We start from the raw sequence: 17,270 nt of genomic DNA on the forward strand, positions 1-17,270 counted from the left end.
AAGTGGAAAAGAGTGGCAGACTATCAGTTTTGAAGGCATAAACACAAGGGGTAAGCTAAATCAGACATGAATCCATAACAATCAGGAGAGAAAAAGTATTTTTTGGCATTGTTTTTCATACAGTTGGAAAGTCATATTATGAAGGCAAGTGATAATATAGTCTCATTACAAATATAATTTCGTTTCTTCACAGAGTTATACAAGATTTGCATCAGAAACTTCAATGGGTTGAAGTTATGCTTTAGTCATAAGAAAAAAGATCTTGCTGAAAAATTATTAACACTTCAAATACTCTCTTTTTTTTCTCCCTATGATGAAGGATATGAGTAAATAAATTATTTAGGAGAAAACATTCAGCCTCACTCTAAATCATAAGCTGATATATTATAGAGTGTAATATTCAAAGACAGATATAAAATTAATATAAAAATGATATATGTATATATAAAATTGAAGCTGGCACTATAGTCTTTGTTTTTATGTGAAGTATATCGCTTAATAGTGACTGCAGAATCACAGATTTTCCTTAGGTGTGGTTTTGATATTGGCAGTTGTATAATCCTCAATACAATTATTCTAGTCTGGAGTACTCCAGCCAAGTGAATTCAGCTGTCTTTCGCAACTAAACTTTTTGTGTATACATGCAAGTAACTGTTGATTTCCCTATTTGCTGGTACAGACATTTAGCGTGTTCTGGTTTCGTCTTGGTATCTACCTCAATTTCTTTGTAGAGCCATTTCTCTCAGCAAAATCTGAAGGAACCAACACTGCTCGCCCTAAATCCTTTCTCACACTATGTCTCATGTTCTCAAGCAGGACAAAGATTTTCAAATACTAAGACTATATCTGGATTTCCAGAATTTCAGTCCTCAGGTACAATTATTTCTTTTTCGCTTTGCTTATCTAGCCCATCATCAGGGTTAGGGTTTTTTGTGTTTTGTTTTTTTTTTGGTTGGTTGGTTTGTTGGGGTTTTTTTCAGCGAACAACAAATACTTCATTAACTCTGATACTGACAAACTTTTTCACACTCATCTCCCAGTTACTAATTCAACCAATCCTCTAATCAAATTTCAGTCCTTTGAAAAATGAAAAAAGAAGAAAATGTGAGGTTTTCATTCTATTCATACTCCTAAATTGGATGGTATTTGATCCTGTTCCTCCATTTATAATCATTTCTGCTTACTAAATCTTTCTTGCATACCATTTATCTTCCTGTTTAGGATTCTTGACTCCATTTAATATCTCTCCAAATGCATCCAAAATGTAATCTGAACCTCTTGTTTTCAAGGGGTTTTAACATGATTTATCACAGAGTTTAATTTATTTTTTTTTTTGTAATAGCTTTACTTTCAAGGTGCACTTAGTTCTGCAGCAACCCTGCCCCTGGGAATCAATTTCATAACATAAGGGTAAAAGAGTTCATGTAATTTGTGATCCAACATCCCTTAGAGTTGGAGTTTCATTTCATAAATAATTCACTTAAGAGCACATACATTCATTTTACATGATTCCTCAATGTGGCCAGGGTGCTGTGTAGTCTGCATTGTATCCACCTACAAAAAATACAAAAAATATATGTCTGCTTACCAGGATGTGAGTAGGGTTTGCCTAAACTAATCCTCTGCCATGGATCTTATTAGTCAGCAAAAAGATTCCTCTTCTCTGCCTTAGGTCCAAACACACTCTGTAAAATAACTACTTGGCAGCCAAGACATAATGCTGTTGCATATTGCTTAAGAAAAAAAAGAAATTAAGCAAACTATGCCCAGAAACAGGCTGCGTTTAAATCATTGAGAAATTGTGGTGATTTATGCATTCTCCCTTTTCTTACATACAGTTACTGCAGACAAAGTAAAAAAATAATATATATATGTCTCAGCTATCTGTGATGAGCATAACATGTCCTCATTAAGTGATAGGATAAATAGTGCAGTTCAAATAGCTGACAGAAGCAAAGAATAGGAATTTTATAAGAAAACAAACAGGCAACTCCTCTTTCTCTTAATCCATCTCACCACACCACCAAATGAAAGAGAGTTAGCAAATCAGATTTGGAGTCCAACATTCAATATACAATGACAATTCTATGGACATCTACATTCTTCAAAATGCCAGGTATCAACTATTATGCTACAAGGTAGACACAAAGAAAATGCAGAACTAGGAGAGAATCTGCTTCCTTTGAATCAGTTTGATCAAGATGTTTGTGAAGGAAATGAGACACTGAAGACCCATGCACACCTTCTGATAAACAGGGAAGTTTTCAGTTCAACATATTCTTCAAAAACAGACCTTAAAATATCACTCAGAAATGGGTCATCCACACAAAAAAAAATATTAACCCATTATTGTGGGTTACATAACATATTTTGTTGACAATCAACAGTGTTTTCAGCTTTTCCAGTACTGTTGTAGTATTAATAATTTATTTTTATTTTACATTGCTGACTACTACATCCTTATTTTTAATGAATCATTTCTTCCAATCTATTACACATATGTAAAGTTAAAATCAAATTACACAAATGTAGGATAGCAATGTCAAGCATCTTTATAAAGCAGCTTTTGGTCTATGAAAATAATCCATAAAAGACTTCCAAATGTCCTCAAATAAGTAACGTCTGTTCCTCAATCTAAATATGATCTTCTTACAGGAAGCCATCTGGGACAAGCAAGCAAAACATTCTGCTTTAGTTGCAGAATATATTTACACCTCAGTAAAATTTTTCATCATCATCAAACCAATTATATACAAATCTTTTTGTTCAGTTTACACTGTCTTAGCTTGACTAAACAGCAAAATCACTAAACTGGCCCAAACCATTCAATAGCAATATAGGTAATGCACCTGTCTATCCATTTATTTATCTGTTTTGATCAATCTATCTCTCTACCATTTCAGTTCTTGAGTACCTCAAAGTTCCTAACTTCAACAGTTATTCAAATTCAGATATGGATAGACAGAGATAGAGATAGATAAAGATATATACACCTTATAGGTTTTGTAACTTTAAGGAGAATCCACTCACTGGAATTGTAAACTTGTCCAGTGTGCAATCAACAGGGATCTGCTAACATGTATTTTAAATAGCTTTCTCAAAAATACAAACACAACTGTGAGCACTTGCCGCATTCAAAAGATATTTCTGAGGTCATCAATCTACAATTTCTGCTATAATTTGACCTCTCTTGCATGACAAATACACATATTATTTTTTTTCAGTTAACAAATCAAATCATAAATCATTGTGAGAAAAAAAAATAAAGCAAAACCAAGTACCTGGCATATACTAGATAAAATGTTGAATCTTTTTATCAAAAATGCAATGCATTACATGCTTAAGACTCAAATAATCATGGTGGTCTCAGAATGTGTGCCTGCATTACTTGCAGTACTCCTGATGCAGCATTAAAAGGGAAGAATAACACTGCAATTTGTTGTTACATCTTAACAAGCAACAAAGTTTGCATCACCTGCCACTCTAGCATGCACTATGCAGGCATAGACAGCAAACTGATAGAAGGCCTTGCATCTTCACTCTAAGTGCTACATACCACATGACAACCTGACACAATGCTGGAAGAAAACAATGCTTCAAAATGCTCAGTGGTACCCAAAAATACGTAGAGTAGGACTCTGAATATAGAATCAAGACAAATTCACACCCAAAACATATTCTCATGCTCTGTGTCATTAATGTAGATGCACACAAAACCTAAACATTAGAAGAATCTTGCAAATATCCAGAAAATTGATATTACTGTCTTGTTCTTCCTCCTATTTCCTGGCACTAAAATGCATATACATGAGAGTTAAATGAAGAATTATTACCTCAGTTTTCATGAGCAAGATGCTTTGCAGCTCTCCACTAATCCAGTCCGTAATTGTCCTAGTTGAGCAGGTGGGACCAGTTTATCACTGTGTGGGGGTGATCAAAGCTATGTATTCTACCCCCTCTATTCATTTCCCAAGAACAATGGACCATTTGCAGCAGCCCAGGGCACAACTGACCCCTCAGGGTGTGAGCTGGGTGTGAAAGACATCTGTGAGATAAGAGCTGTGATAACTCCCCTCCAGGTAGTCGTTAGCACCTTCACACCCAGCCTGAGGGGGCGTATCTGATAATGGGCCATCAACGGTTCCAAATACCCTCTGATTCGTAGAGTTAGATCACCCATTGTGTGACTACCCGCCCTGGGGGAGGGACTGGGAGCTCCCACCTAGACCTGGGGGTTCATATCTTGGGGTAAGAAGACCTCGGGGGTGGGATTGAGAGGAGGACCAACACCTCGACAGAAGGGGACCACCACTCTCCACTAGACTGCAACTATCAGCTGCACCAACAGGTTTTCCACTTTGGACTTTTACTTTGGACTTGGGGGAACCACATAGGGCTCAGCACAGGGGTTAACAAACCCCTTTGTGCTTGTGCCCCAGGGTGCTGAGTTATACTTCTGGGGTTTTGTGGGGTAAAACCAATTTTTTTCTTTTTGCCATTGCATTTATTGTAATATTGTTATTAAATTGTTACTCTGACTTATAATCTCTTTTGTGTTGCATTCATTTCTCCTGCCAGTTTACCTTTAAACCAGCACAGTAATACTAAAATACGGGCCTGGAAGTTTCTTATCACATACTGGGTCTACTTTCTGCTTATCAGAGGCACAATCTCACATATTTTCTTAATAGGTTACAATAGTCTTGCATGAATATTTTATTGGAAAATCACTTCCAGAATTCCAACGCTGCAGTATATAAAAACAATCAGTGTAATTAAAACCCCAAATTTATTCATGTTTATATCTGTTTCTCTTTTTTCTTTAACTTACATATTCATTGCTATTGGGCAATGACCTTTCAGTATCAGTGATATATATTTACTACTACATTTAATTATTTTTCATTAAATAAGTGAGCAGTCACACTTTAATAGAGTATAGGTGATCACTGGTATAGCATATTGTTACAAATGCAAAATTACTAACTTCTGCAAGCATCTTTTTGTAATTTTTTTTGTGATTCATTTCTCTTTATTCCTAGTGCTAAATCTGTGTCTGTAAATATGATTGCAAGATATATTATATATTGATCTGATTGATGTGTGTGTATGACTATAAATGTGACACATTACAAGTTTCTGCAAGATACAACATGTCTTAAATGGAACTGAAAGGCACAACATGCTCGTTTTTGCCCACTACAGCAAATGCCAGATAAAAATATATCTCCATAGATTTCCTGCTACATTTCACAAGATGCTTCTAATGTATTTTTAAACTTCTTTTATAAACATAACTTCATTTTCAGTTTGTGGCAGAAATCAAAATAGATTATGGGGAAGTATAGCAAGGGCATTGTATATATTTCCTTAGAATATAAATGTTGTATAAGGAAAGGCAATTCTTAAACAAGAGCCAATTCATCAGTAAATAAAATATTCAATATCTTTATGTTGTGACATTTGTACAGTATTTGTGAATAATTAAAGGCCATATATAGGGTAAAAACTAGGTGATTTGAAACTCATTAACAGCTTTTCTGAATAAGAAATTAATGAGGACTGCCACATATGATCACAAAGTGATGTATAGATCTTGTTAACTAGAATTTCTGTAATAGATATAGTTTAATTTAATAAAATAATTTAATAATTCTGATAATAAAAGTTTAAAAGAAAGTTAAAGAAAGCAGCTTAAAAGGGTAAGACACCTAGAGTTAGTACACAGTTTAACATGACTGTATGTATTCTCATTCAACCTCATTAAATTAAATTTTTCATATTTTTATTTTGTGACTACTGCTGACTCCTGAATGTTATGTAAATCAATTCCATCAAAACTAAGCTTTTGAGTTCTTACCAAAGCAAATATATATATATATAATTTTAACCCGTCATTACTAGCATAAAATTGATAAAATAAATATTGGTCATTCATTACCTTTACAAACTCTCTGGTTTATTGATTTCTTGCTCACACTATTCTTGTGAATGAATTTTGAACATTTAGGAATCTGTCAAATCCCACCACTTCCTACTATTAGAATTATGTTCTTTTCATAGTCACGCTTTGCAGCAATATGGTGACATATTGACCAGTCCTCATGTTAAACACTAGAGGATTGCTGGCTCACAAAGACAGTGGTTAGAGATGGAAGATCTGTGTCCATGCCATTGATTTGAAATTAATGTACTCATCCACACAAACTAAAGAATTTATAATCTAGAATTGAAAAAATATTACATCCACTTAAATGTTTAAAAATCTGTTCTTTTTAAACAAACTCAAAATGTGGTAAACTAATAATAAATGTACACCTGCTATCAGTAGTAGGTAGGAACAAAAACCAAAATATAAAATAGCCCATTTAACCCTCTAATCTGCTCTCACACAGGCAGTGAAATAATAAAAAATTGCATATTTAATGCTATTTATTTAATGTCTCACTATTCCTGAAGTAGAGAACTGTCTTCATTACAATCCAGTATAAATATATTATTATTCTATCATCAGCACATATGCATTGGCTTATTTCATGTCGACCATGTTCAGAAATACAAATTGCTAACAATTTTTTGAAGGCACAGAGTGGAATAACATGTGATTGATCTACCTAAAAAGTCTCAATGATGTAAACTTCCATATGGTTTACATTTGACTTATGTAATATATTTATCAAAATTCTGTCACCTTGCCCTACTGAATTAATGCATTAAGAAGCACTGTAATAATAAGAATTATATCTATTTATTTATTACAATCTTAAGCCAGAAACATCTAGATCTCCCTAAAAACTAATACTGCCAGATCAAGAAAAAAAGGGTTCACAGAAAAACAGAAGTGTAAGTGATGATATCCTTAGATGACTCTGCTGCTGCAAACCTCACCACAAGAGGTTTGTGCTGTTCTTTAAACAGCTTACAGAACATGATCTCGGTGTAGATAATGCTACTAATAGTTTTATCCATCATTAGGAAACTAAGGCATTAAAAGCACGGCCCGTGTTTTGTTGTTGTTTCTATTTCCCTCTCCTCAGGAGTGCACACACATTCTAGAAGGAAAATAACTGTATAATTCTATGATTCCAAACTCACTGAGTTCCATTTCAAAACTAGTAAGATATTTTTACATCATCTCAACCTTAGAGAGTTGACTTTTTTTTAATTTTCTCAATTTCTGGACAAAACATATAGAGGTATAGAGTTGCTATTATAACAACATTGTACTTCAGTACTTTTTGCTATTTATTCCCAATATATTTATGAAGAGCAATCACATCTCCTCTTCCTACTTACTTTCTTAAGATTCTGAGGTAAATGCAGCAGTAGCTTAAAAACCAGATGGCAGGAATAGTTACCACCCTCATCCATCTGCTCCACCCTTCTGATGGGCACTAAAGCCTTCAGGGCAGGGTTATATGATATGCCTGTGAATGAGCTCATGTACTATTGCAGTCTTCAGCTGGGTGTATTAAAGTAAAAGAATTCCAGTTTTGGTTTACCCTAATATACAAAGCAGTGGTTCACAAAGTGTTTCAAAGGAGGTTCAAGTATTCATGCCTTCGGGATAGTACCAGCTTCTGCCATCCAATTTTAGCCTGCCACAGCATGTCTCTCAGAGCCTTAAGTTTGAATATGCAAAGCCCTTTCAGTCATCTCTTGCACAGCTAAGTCTATATTCCATGGTTATTAAACCACTCTGAGTGTCTAAACGTAAGCTTAATTCTTCCTGAAAATGGTTGACCAGAGTAATAAAATGATTTTTCAGATGAAGTCTCATGAAGAACTTCTCAAATGACATGACTTTGTCTGTTTCTCTTACAGCAGCACACAACTTGATGCAGCCTTATGTTGCAGAAACAAGCTCATGTCACAATGCTGCTTCTAGTAATTATGCCTAGTTTATTAAATTCTTGTTTTCTACTGCTTCTATCTCATGATTTCCTGACTGAATTTACAACTTGTCTTGTTCTTGCTTTTGTTTTGAGTTGTTGAGTTTTAACTCCTACAGCTTAAAATGTTTTCTAGTCCTTCAGCTAGTATAGTCACCCAAAGTCATGATGTTTATCATACTTGTTTCATTCAAGTTTCCTTCTTACATTTTCACTCTGTGCACGAAGGTTAAAATATAAAGCAAAACCAGTCTTAAGACAGATGTTTCACTCAAGTAACTTTTTATAATACTCATCTTTGCAACAACACCAATTGCCATCTCATTTTAGTGAATTTCTTACATTATTTTTAATGCTGCTAGTAATGCCCATCTTCCTCAGGTGCACAAATGATTTCCCGGATGGCAGAGTATCAACTGCTAGCTGAAGTCCAAGGAGTGAGATTACTAAATTTTCTTTATCTAGAAAATTGGTTATCTTTTCAAAGAAAGTTATCAGATTGGTATGTATGAACTCCTTTCAGTAAAGCCATTTTCAATTTCCATTTTATCCCATCTTTCCTTTCTCTGTGTCAGTAACTCAATTTTTATCATATAAACTCTGCTCTACTTTTGATAAAAAATGAGGTCACACTTTTAGACCTTTATCCTTTCTTTTCCATCTCTCCACTACTTAAATATAAATACCACATTTGCTATTCTCCAACAAAACAGCATCTTTTTTTTTTCTCCTAACAGCTTTATTTAAAAGAAGACATGACATGCTTTGTTCTATGTCACTCAGAATTCTGTGATGACACTTATCTGCTCCTACTTGACTCACATACATCAGACTCCAGGTTTTACTTTTATCTCAGATGCTTCCAGTTTTTGCCTCCCATGTACAAAATTGTTACCTTTGTTTAAAACTAAAGCAAAGGTTTAATTTCATTTCTCCATCACACCTACATTAGCTTTCACTTCTAAGCACTATAATTGTCCTACTTCTCTCTTGCTCTTATAGCTTAATAAAGTTTTCTTTTAACCACTGCTTTAGTGTTTACCTCAGCTGACATGTGTCAGTCAGTTCTTTATCCTGACCACACCCCATAACGTACATCTCTGATTATCTGACTTCCCTTCTTCTTTCTCTACCCATTCATTGTAATTTTGCAATCTTGTAATTTATTCCCTTTAAAAAGAAAAAATTCTTCTCATTCCTGTAGACAGAATAAATACCTGTGCATCTGAGACTCTCAGAAGGTATTTCAGGTATTTTACCTCATAGACATGTGTATGAAGAGTATTTCCATATCACCTTCCACACGGTTCTCTACCTGTGTGTGGCACTATAATAATTTTCTATTCCTACTACTGAAGGCCAATGCTGAAGGGAATGAAGTGCATTGATTGAACAGGGATTGTGCTTTTCCAATTCCCAGAATTAATCTGCCTAAAGGCAAAATGTCTGTGTTCTCTGCTAATGATCCTTTGTCACTTCAAACACAGTATTACATTTGTTTATAATTTCTCCAGCCATTATACTCTACTTATTAAGACAGAAAGAAAATTAGGAATGGCAAGACTTCAGTGTTTAATGTACAGAAAAACTGAGGTGAATGACAAATTTTATTTTTAGAGGCATTAATAACTGGTTGTTTCAAAGGATACTTTTTTAATAATTGTCTAATGTATAATCTGCATGAAAGGGTATCTTTCAATTAAATCTTTTTTCTTGCTAAGGTTTTCATTTGCACACACAAGACCAAGGAGAACTTCTAGTGAAATGTTTGTGAGAGTCAAAAGCATTATCCATGGAATTAAGAAATTTATAGATATATCTAAAACAGACACCTATGATGTGGCAGAAATAACAAGCTGATACATTTATTGTTTATTTTGCTAAGGAAAGTATTACTTCTCATCTCATGGACACAACAGACTTCACAGGAAAGCTTTACACTGCACACCTTTGGAGACACTGAGACAGTAATCGCTGTTCAGTATAGACATTCCTAGTATACCTGGGGCACAACAGGCTTCAGGGCCTTCTCTTGCCGCAGCCTCAGACCCCAGCCCTCCTGCTGCCCTTGCTTGAGAGGCACATTTAGTCTTTCTCTATTCAATCTTGACTACAGAGGGAAAAAAAAAAAAAAGCACTAATGCTGTGTGGAGTAGAGACTCTGCCTGAGCAGCCGGAGACCTGCGGCTCCTTCCCGGGTGGATAAAACTCCATCCGTCAGGCAGCAAAGAGGATTATGCCAAAGGCACAGTAGGGCTCTACAGGTAGAGACTCACAGAGCAGCAAAAACTAAAAGTTATGGAAAGCAGTGTGAGGCAAAGATGTGAGTGGGTTGGGTTGAACTGTTTTATACAGGACCCTCAGGCAGGAAATGGGTATGACAGATCTACCAGACTTTATATTAAATTCTAAAGCACAACTAGGTATCACTCTCACCCTAGAAAGCTCACTGATCGCAGCACCCTCCTTGAAGGTATGTCATAGTAAAAAAAAAAAAAAAAAAAGGAAACTAAGAAAAAATACAAAAGTGTTGTTACCAGTCTATCAGTGATTTGAACAGAAGTGTCAGAATAGGTGTAGATTGATTCCACTGTTTGTTCAGATCACAGAAAGCATGGATGTAAAATACAGATTCATAAAACAACATTAAAGGTGTTTCCAGTAGTCAAAACATAAAATTAGGTTTCCAGAATCCCTCTTCAGAGTAATTCTAAGTTCTAGTCAAAAGAATTGTAGAATTTATACATTCTCAATCTATACATCATCTAAATAATCTCTTACATTATGGAAGCATCATAATTATAAACCAATTTTATAAAGAATAGAGTGATTCTTAGATAGTATTTTATATTTACACAAAATGCTAAACTGTTGTACTGTTACTGTAAACCTGTTTGTGTTGTCAACTGTTCACTTTCTTAAAATTAAGTTCAAAGCAAGGAGGTGTTTTTTGTATCTTTGTCTTCCCTTTCAAAGGAAACATAAATTCCATGCCTCTATGCAAAGTCCTTTATCAATGAGGAGGGTGGTGTTTCCTAACAAATAAAAGCTTATTTTATAGAGTGTATTATGAGCACAGCGTGGTAGATTTGTTGAATTAAAGTCTGTCAAATTATCATAGGGTCTTTACATTCTGCAAGTAATTGCTTTTTCTTCTCTATTCACTTTTTGTTAATGGAAATAGAAAAAGTTATTTTCATCTTTAATATATGATGTAGAATGAAGAAAAAACAGAAAAAAAATAAGCAGTTAATTAAGTGACCTTTAATTTCCTACACATCCTTTTAAATTAAACTTAAAATTATGGAAATTTAGTTAGATTTGACGGTAGCTATATATGTGAAAGTATGTAATGCGTTCAAATTAGACTACTGTACTAAGAGTACACATCTGAAAGGAGAAGAACAATCAAATGCAATGAAAGTTGCATGTAAATATTTGTGAAATCAGTTAAAATTACCTCACATTAGAGTGCACTCCGGTGATCCGAACATAACATACTTACAGATCTTAGGTGACTACTACTCCTTTTATTCACAAATTCCTCATGATAAATTAATTTATGTACAGAATTTGCACATGGGACTGCGGAATTAATACTATAACCTTCAGTTATTGTTTAGTTTAGAGTTTGGAGTTGAGTTTTTCTTCTTCTTTTAGATCAAAAATAAAAAGCATCTTTTTCCAGTGCAGTAGCAAATATTTAGTGTAGTACTCAAAATCAGTCCCCGGCAGTCAGCAACAGGACAAGGGGGCACGGGCTTAAGCTCTGCCAGGGGAAATTTAAGTTGGAGATCAGAAAAAAATTCTTTACAGAGAGAGTAACAGGCATTGGAATGGGCTGCCCAGAGAGGTGGTGGATTCACCACCCCTGGAGGTTTTTAAACTGAGATTGGATGTGGCACTGAGTGCCATGATGTAGTAAATGGACTAGAGTTGGACCAAGGGTTGGACTTGATGATCTAGGAAGTCTTTTCCAACCCAATTGATTCTATGATTCTATGATTCTTAAGTGTATATCTGCTTCTTTCACACTAAATGACATCTAATATGCAGTTTGTACACAGGGTAAAAATACTTTGCTCTATCAAGTTAAGCAACAGAAGCGTAGTCCAGTTTATTTTCACACACCTGCCCCTACTCAGCATATTACCAGCTCTAGTACTCAATAGTAAGACAGGTTAGAACTGCTACCCCATATCCTGGACAGGGCATGCAAAACAAAAAGTGTTTTTTTTCTGAAAAAGTTTCTGGAGACACATGTACACCAGTGAAACTCTTCCTAGACTGGCTGGCAAGCAGAATACAGCAGCCAAGACAGATTAGTTACAATTCTACATATTTATTTGTGGGAGTTTCAAGTAGAAGGATGCCTCAGAAATTAAAAATGGGTGCCTACTTCATGTATACTTAATTGGTTTTCTGCATCACTGTAGAACATTTTACAAATGAAAGGCTTCTCTCTCTTTCTTCAAATAGCAAGAGTCCTGAGCTGATTTTATCTTAAAATTTGCATAACCTTTTTTCTGATGCCTTTTCAGTAGTTATTTCTTGTAATTTGAGTCCTCCTTTGGTAATCAGAATGCCCAAAACCAGAAAATTTAATGGAAAAATATCAAAATAATGGCTTAGCTTCTTCAAGAAAATAATAACTTTGGAGTCTTTTCCTTAAAGCCTTCATGTCACATATCATGGGAAAAAAACCATTATCACTATGTAACTATGTTTCATGAAAGCCTGTTATGATTCAAAACTGTTTAGAGATAACAATTAAACCAGAAGAATTTTGCTCCTCACAGAGCTTTTACAGTCATTAAGTCATTGTTCTCCTTTATGCTTGTAAGGAGAGAGGAGAGAAGCTAAAAATAAAAGGAACTAAAAAGGTGTTGCATCCTAAATGAGCACAGATATTTTAGATCTACTTGATTTACTCAATTTGTTTTAAGTTGAAGAGTGAAAAGGAATCTTTGACAAAACTGTCATCCTTAAAATATGGTGATATTTCATTTTCTCCTTTCTGCACTATTTAGATTGCCTGGAACTGAAATACTTCCAGCAGCCACTATGTCCAGTTTTTCAGAGCTGTCACTTCCTAACAAATCTGCTTAAGCAAAATACTTATGTTGTTAGAAAACAGAGCAAACATCTGATATAAATACATTCTATATTTCTTTGCAGGACTACTGGTATTCAAACACACAAACCAGAAAGAACATGTGAAAATCTGGAAGTTGAGTCCTTATAGACTCTTTTAAATCCATAAATCTGGTACTTCCATGATTAGTTTCCAAAGATGTCTAGAATTAGCTCACTTTATTTGACTTAGCTGATTTTATTTTATTTATTTTTTGGCACAATAATTATAATCAGCACCATACAATCAAAAAATAATCAAAATGCTATTTCCAAAGCACTCCAGGTCATTAAAATTAAAAACCACATTTCACCTAAAAGATAGAAAAAGAGGAGATGATCAGTTTTAACCCTCTCTACTCCAAATGGTCTTTTGGAAGGCATTTGATGCCCTGCAAGGTAACAAAAAACTGTAAAAACTTTACACTTATGTGCCTTTAGCCTACAATAGAGAGAACAGACGTCACATAAAATGCAAACAAACTCTGCATGCTGAAACAAACTACACTGAAAAAAATTAAGTTCTTTATTTAGGACATAAATTACATTTTGCAGAAAGAAAAAATGCAACAAAAACCCCAACCATAGTCTAAAATAAAATGTTTCTTTCAAGAGTGAATTTTAAATTCTGTATATAAAGAAATTTTACAGATGACAAACTGCAGAATGGTTTTGGCTGTTACAGGTCAATAAATACTATGATTTCTTTTCTGATTTTTTTTTTGTTTTTTATTTAAGATTTTCTGATTATACAAAAATCTTATTAATCTTTGAAGTCTACACAAAAGGAACTATGTAAGACTAAAGTTACTTACCCTTCTTTATAAAGCCTGTCGTTTTACAGGAAAGTCAGTGCTTCTTACTGTGAACAGTTCGAATCCCAATACTCTGATGGCCCGTTAACACCAAATATGTCACCCTTAAACACCACAGAATCAATACATGGAACGTCATGGTACCCTGATGGACCACAAAGCCTCTGTATACATTTTAAAAAGATTTTCTATTACTTCAGAGAAGAAATGTGACAAGAAAAAATCAATTTCAAGTTTCTTACTAAGAAGGAAATAGTCCCAGGTAAGTAAATGATTTTTTTTTCAAATTTCACTCAATCAAACATTGGAAGTAAGCAAAGAATTCAAAGTAATTTAGACATCTGCTTCTGAACAGAGACACTTGGGTGTTCACACTGCTATAAATTTTACCTCTAATTTTCAAGCTTTTTTTGACAGCCCTTCCTCACCCAAATCATCACCCATACAGCTCTTGTTAAGATCTTCTTCCAGGATAGGACAAGACAAATAAAAATATAGCCTAATACAAAAATTCTAGTATAACCAAACAATAATATCTCAAATCCTGCGTACAAAAAGCTATTCTAAAGATCACTTCATCCATTTTCTCACATGATCATCTAAGTATTGAAACTACTAAAAGGGAGACCAGACAATAGCGTACATTTAGAAAATGCTTCTGCATCACACTCCAAGGAACTGGAGAGAAAGTTACTGACATTCTGACAGCAGTGGAAAATTGCAGATGAGACAAAACCATCAGTACTTTCTTGCAATTAAATATTCAAAATATTTTTAGAATCTAAGTCAGGAAGCAGTGTTGATCATCTGTATTCTGTCCTTGGATAAGCAACACATACTAGCCAACCTGAGATTCCTTGGATGTTTAACAGAAAGAACATTGTAAACCTCTCCTTGAGCTGCTGTGCAGCTGACAGAATAAAGATTACTGTCTAAAAAGGTACAGGCCTCAGTACTCATGTTTCCATTAAGATATATGAAATACTTACATTCATAAAATAAACGCTTAGGAATCCATATAAAAAGTAGTTATTTTCTCAATTAAATAGCAAATGGCCAGCATAGACCAGTGATAAGCCCAAATTCAAACTGAATTCTTATGCACTTAGTTTTTTATTAATTCACTACAATATCCTTCAGTATATAACAAACTACTGCTCTAAAAAATGTGATTCTTCAATACATTTTAAATATAATTTTTATATTATTTTTCAAATGATTTATGAAGATAATAGAGTTATTAATATTGAAGTTGTAATAACCACTGGCCAGTAAAAAAGTACATGTAAAATATTTATTGTGTTTCTAACGTAGTAGAGCAGGCAGTGTTGCTCAAAGATAAGAGGTTAACGTTTTTATCTTCCAAAAACTGTTAACTAAAACATAGAATCTCATGATATTTCTCTTTATACTAATATTATATACTGTAATAGAATCATTATGTGGAATTTGGTCAACACAGCTGCTGGTCATCCTATGTAAGTAATATAGAGTAAATTGAGGGGATTATCTGTAGGACTTCCCATTAATACATTAACAGCTGTCAATAAAAAAAAAACAAACCACCAAAAAACCCAACAAATAAACCCTATCTCAATAGGGGAAATGCTGCCAGTTTGGTGTGTTAAATCATTGCATTCTACCTCAGAAGTTGTTTTCATATATGTGCTGTTCTTCTTTTTCACTCAATCAATGACATTGAGAAAAAGATTCAAAAAAAGAACCAAACAACCCATCCCCCTCAAAAAAAAAAAAACAACAAAAAACCTAAAAGCAAAAAAAAGAAACCACCAAAATAACAAAAAGAGCTGAATTTTGTTTCTACATGCTGCAATAGAACCAGAAAATTTCACACCATCTTGCAAATTGTCCCTCCAAATAATGAGTTTTAGCTGTAACTGTATGGTGAAGAAAAAAAAAAGGAAGAGAAAAAAGAAAATTAAAAAGAAAAATAAAAGAGAAGGAAAAGAGAAAAAAGGGAACCCCCCGAGCATATGAATATCAATGTTTTGCCTCTTGTGAAGCATTCCACACACAAGATTGTCATTATTGCTACTTCTCCTGGAGGCTTCAATATTTTCTATGACATCTCTCACCAGCTCACAAGTATATCTTAGCAGGTGTTGCTGTGCTTAGCTGTATGTCTCGGGAGAGCTGCAGTAGTTTTGCCAATTAGAAATAAGCAAGTTGCTTAATTAACACAGCCTTTTCATTAATGGTTTAACCCAAAGCTGACAAACAGTCTTTGTTGTAAACCAGGAACAAAGAAAAGAGTATTAATTAAACACCCTGAACTTTCTAAAGGGAGAGCTTATTTCAGTACCCAAGGGATTCTTTGAACTCCTCAGAAGACCTCCAGAGCCTTTTTAGAGCAAAGAGCACTTGGAATTTCTTATAACTGTCCCACTCACTCTGGGAAAAAAACAAACAAGCAAGCAAACAAACAAACAAAACTCCAAACAACCTGAAGTCTAAATATTTTTGGACAGTTCTAATGTTTTAGATTTCAATGTCTTTGAATCAGACTAAAATACTATAGGTTTTTACTTCATAGTAACGCAAATATAGAGACAAACCCAAAAACTGTTTTTAACACTAACTTGAATCCTTCAGATAAGGATGGGCTTATGTGGTATAACTAAAGGTTGGCAGTCAAAGTTAAAGTGCTATGCAAGCCGTGTTAGACATGAGTTACATATTAGACATTACATGGGAGCTAAACTGATGCATAAGAGAAGAAAGGGATTTTCTGTCCTGGGGACGACGTACCTACCAGAAGGATAAACAGAAAGGTTTCTTCTATGGCAACAAACTTGTTACTTTCTACCTTCTTTCTGACTTTCTGTGTGCCTTTTTTTATGTATGCATGGCAAATACATTTTCTTAAAATCAACTGGCCAATCTAAGATGTAACATGCAAAGGTTTCCAAGTGAGTGGGAGTTTGAACTGAGGGCTTCTGGTGCAAGACAAAGAGCAGCTTTCCTGGAGACAGATAGCAGTGATCTTTGCTTCAGCTGTCCACCTTACTGCCTCCTCACAGATACCTACTCCCACTCCAGGAAAAGCAAGAGTGTTCATGAGGCAGCTGCTAATAGCTGCAGTTTACAACCTAGTATAGTGAGGCCAAAGAGCACTGCTTTTTTAATATCTGGGCTTAAACTTGCACTGACCCAGTAACTGCTGCATGAGCAATTACACTCTCAGCAGCAACAAAGTGATAGATAGACAGAGGCAGTAAGTGTCATAAAGTTAGACATTCATGGCCATGAATCAGACCTCTAAGGTGGAGTGGGTATAAAGCGACTGTAAATGTAATGTGCTTGGAGGAAGCAGAAGCAGCGTTGCACTATTTTATTCTCCCTTATATCCACATGTACTTAGCCACTTCTAAATTTGCTAGAAAGTCTAACAGAATGACAACTCAAGAAG

At 34.6% G+C, this 17,270-nt stretch overlaps 1 protein-coding gene across 7 annotated transcripts in view; it reads right to left on the reverse strand.

Moving 5' to 3' along the window:
- Positions 1 to 17,270, reverse strand: part of PCDH7 (protocadherin 7) — a 262,493-nt gene that overhangs the window by 208,188 nt on the left and 37,035 nt on the right. For 4 of the 7 annotated variants that reach the window (XM_071556665.1, XM_071556670.1, XM_071556666.1 and 1 more), the window contains one exon: positions 1,495 to 1,554. The exons of the other annotated variants lie outside the window; for them this stretch is intronic. In XM_071556665.1, the coding sequence (XP_071412766.1) occupies positions 1,495 to 1,554 (60 nt within the window). The remainder of the gene's footprint in view (positions 1 to 1,494; positions 1,555 to 17,270) is intronic. 7 annotated transcript variants of the gene reach the window in all.

The sequence above is a fragment of the Pithys albifrons genome, chromosome 5 (genome assembly GCF_047495875.1).
Source record: "Pithys albifrons albifrons isolate INPA30051 chromosome 5, PitAlb_v1, whole genome shotgun sequence".
In the NCBI taxonomy this organism is placed as follows: Eukaryota; Metazoa; Chordata; class Aves; order Passeriformes; family Thamnophilidae; genus Pithys; species Pithys albifrons.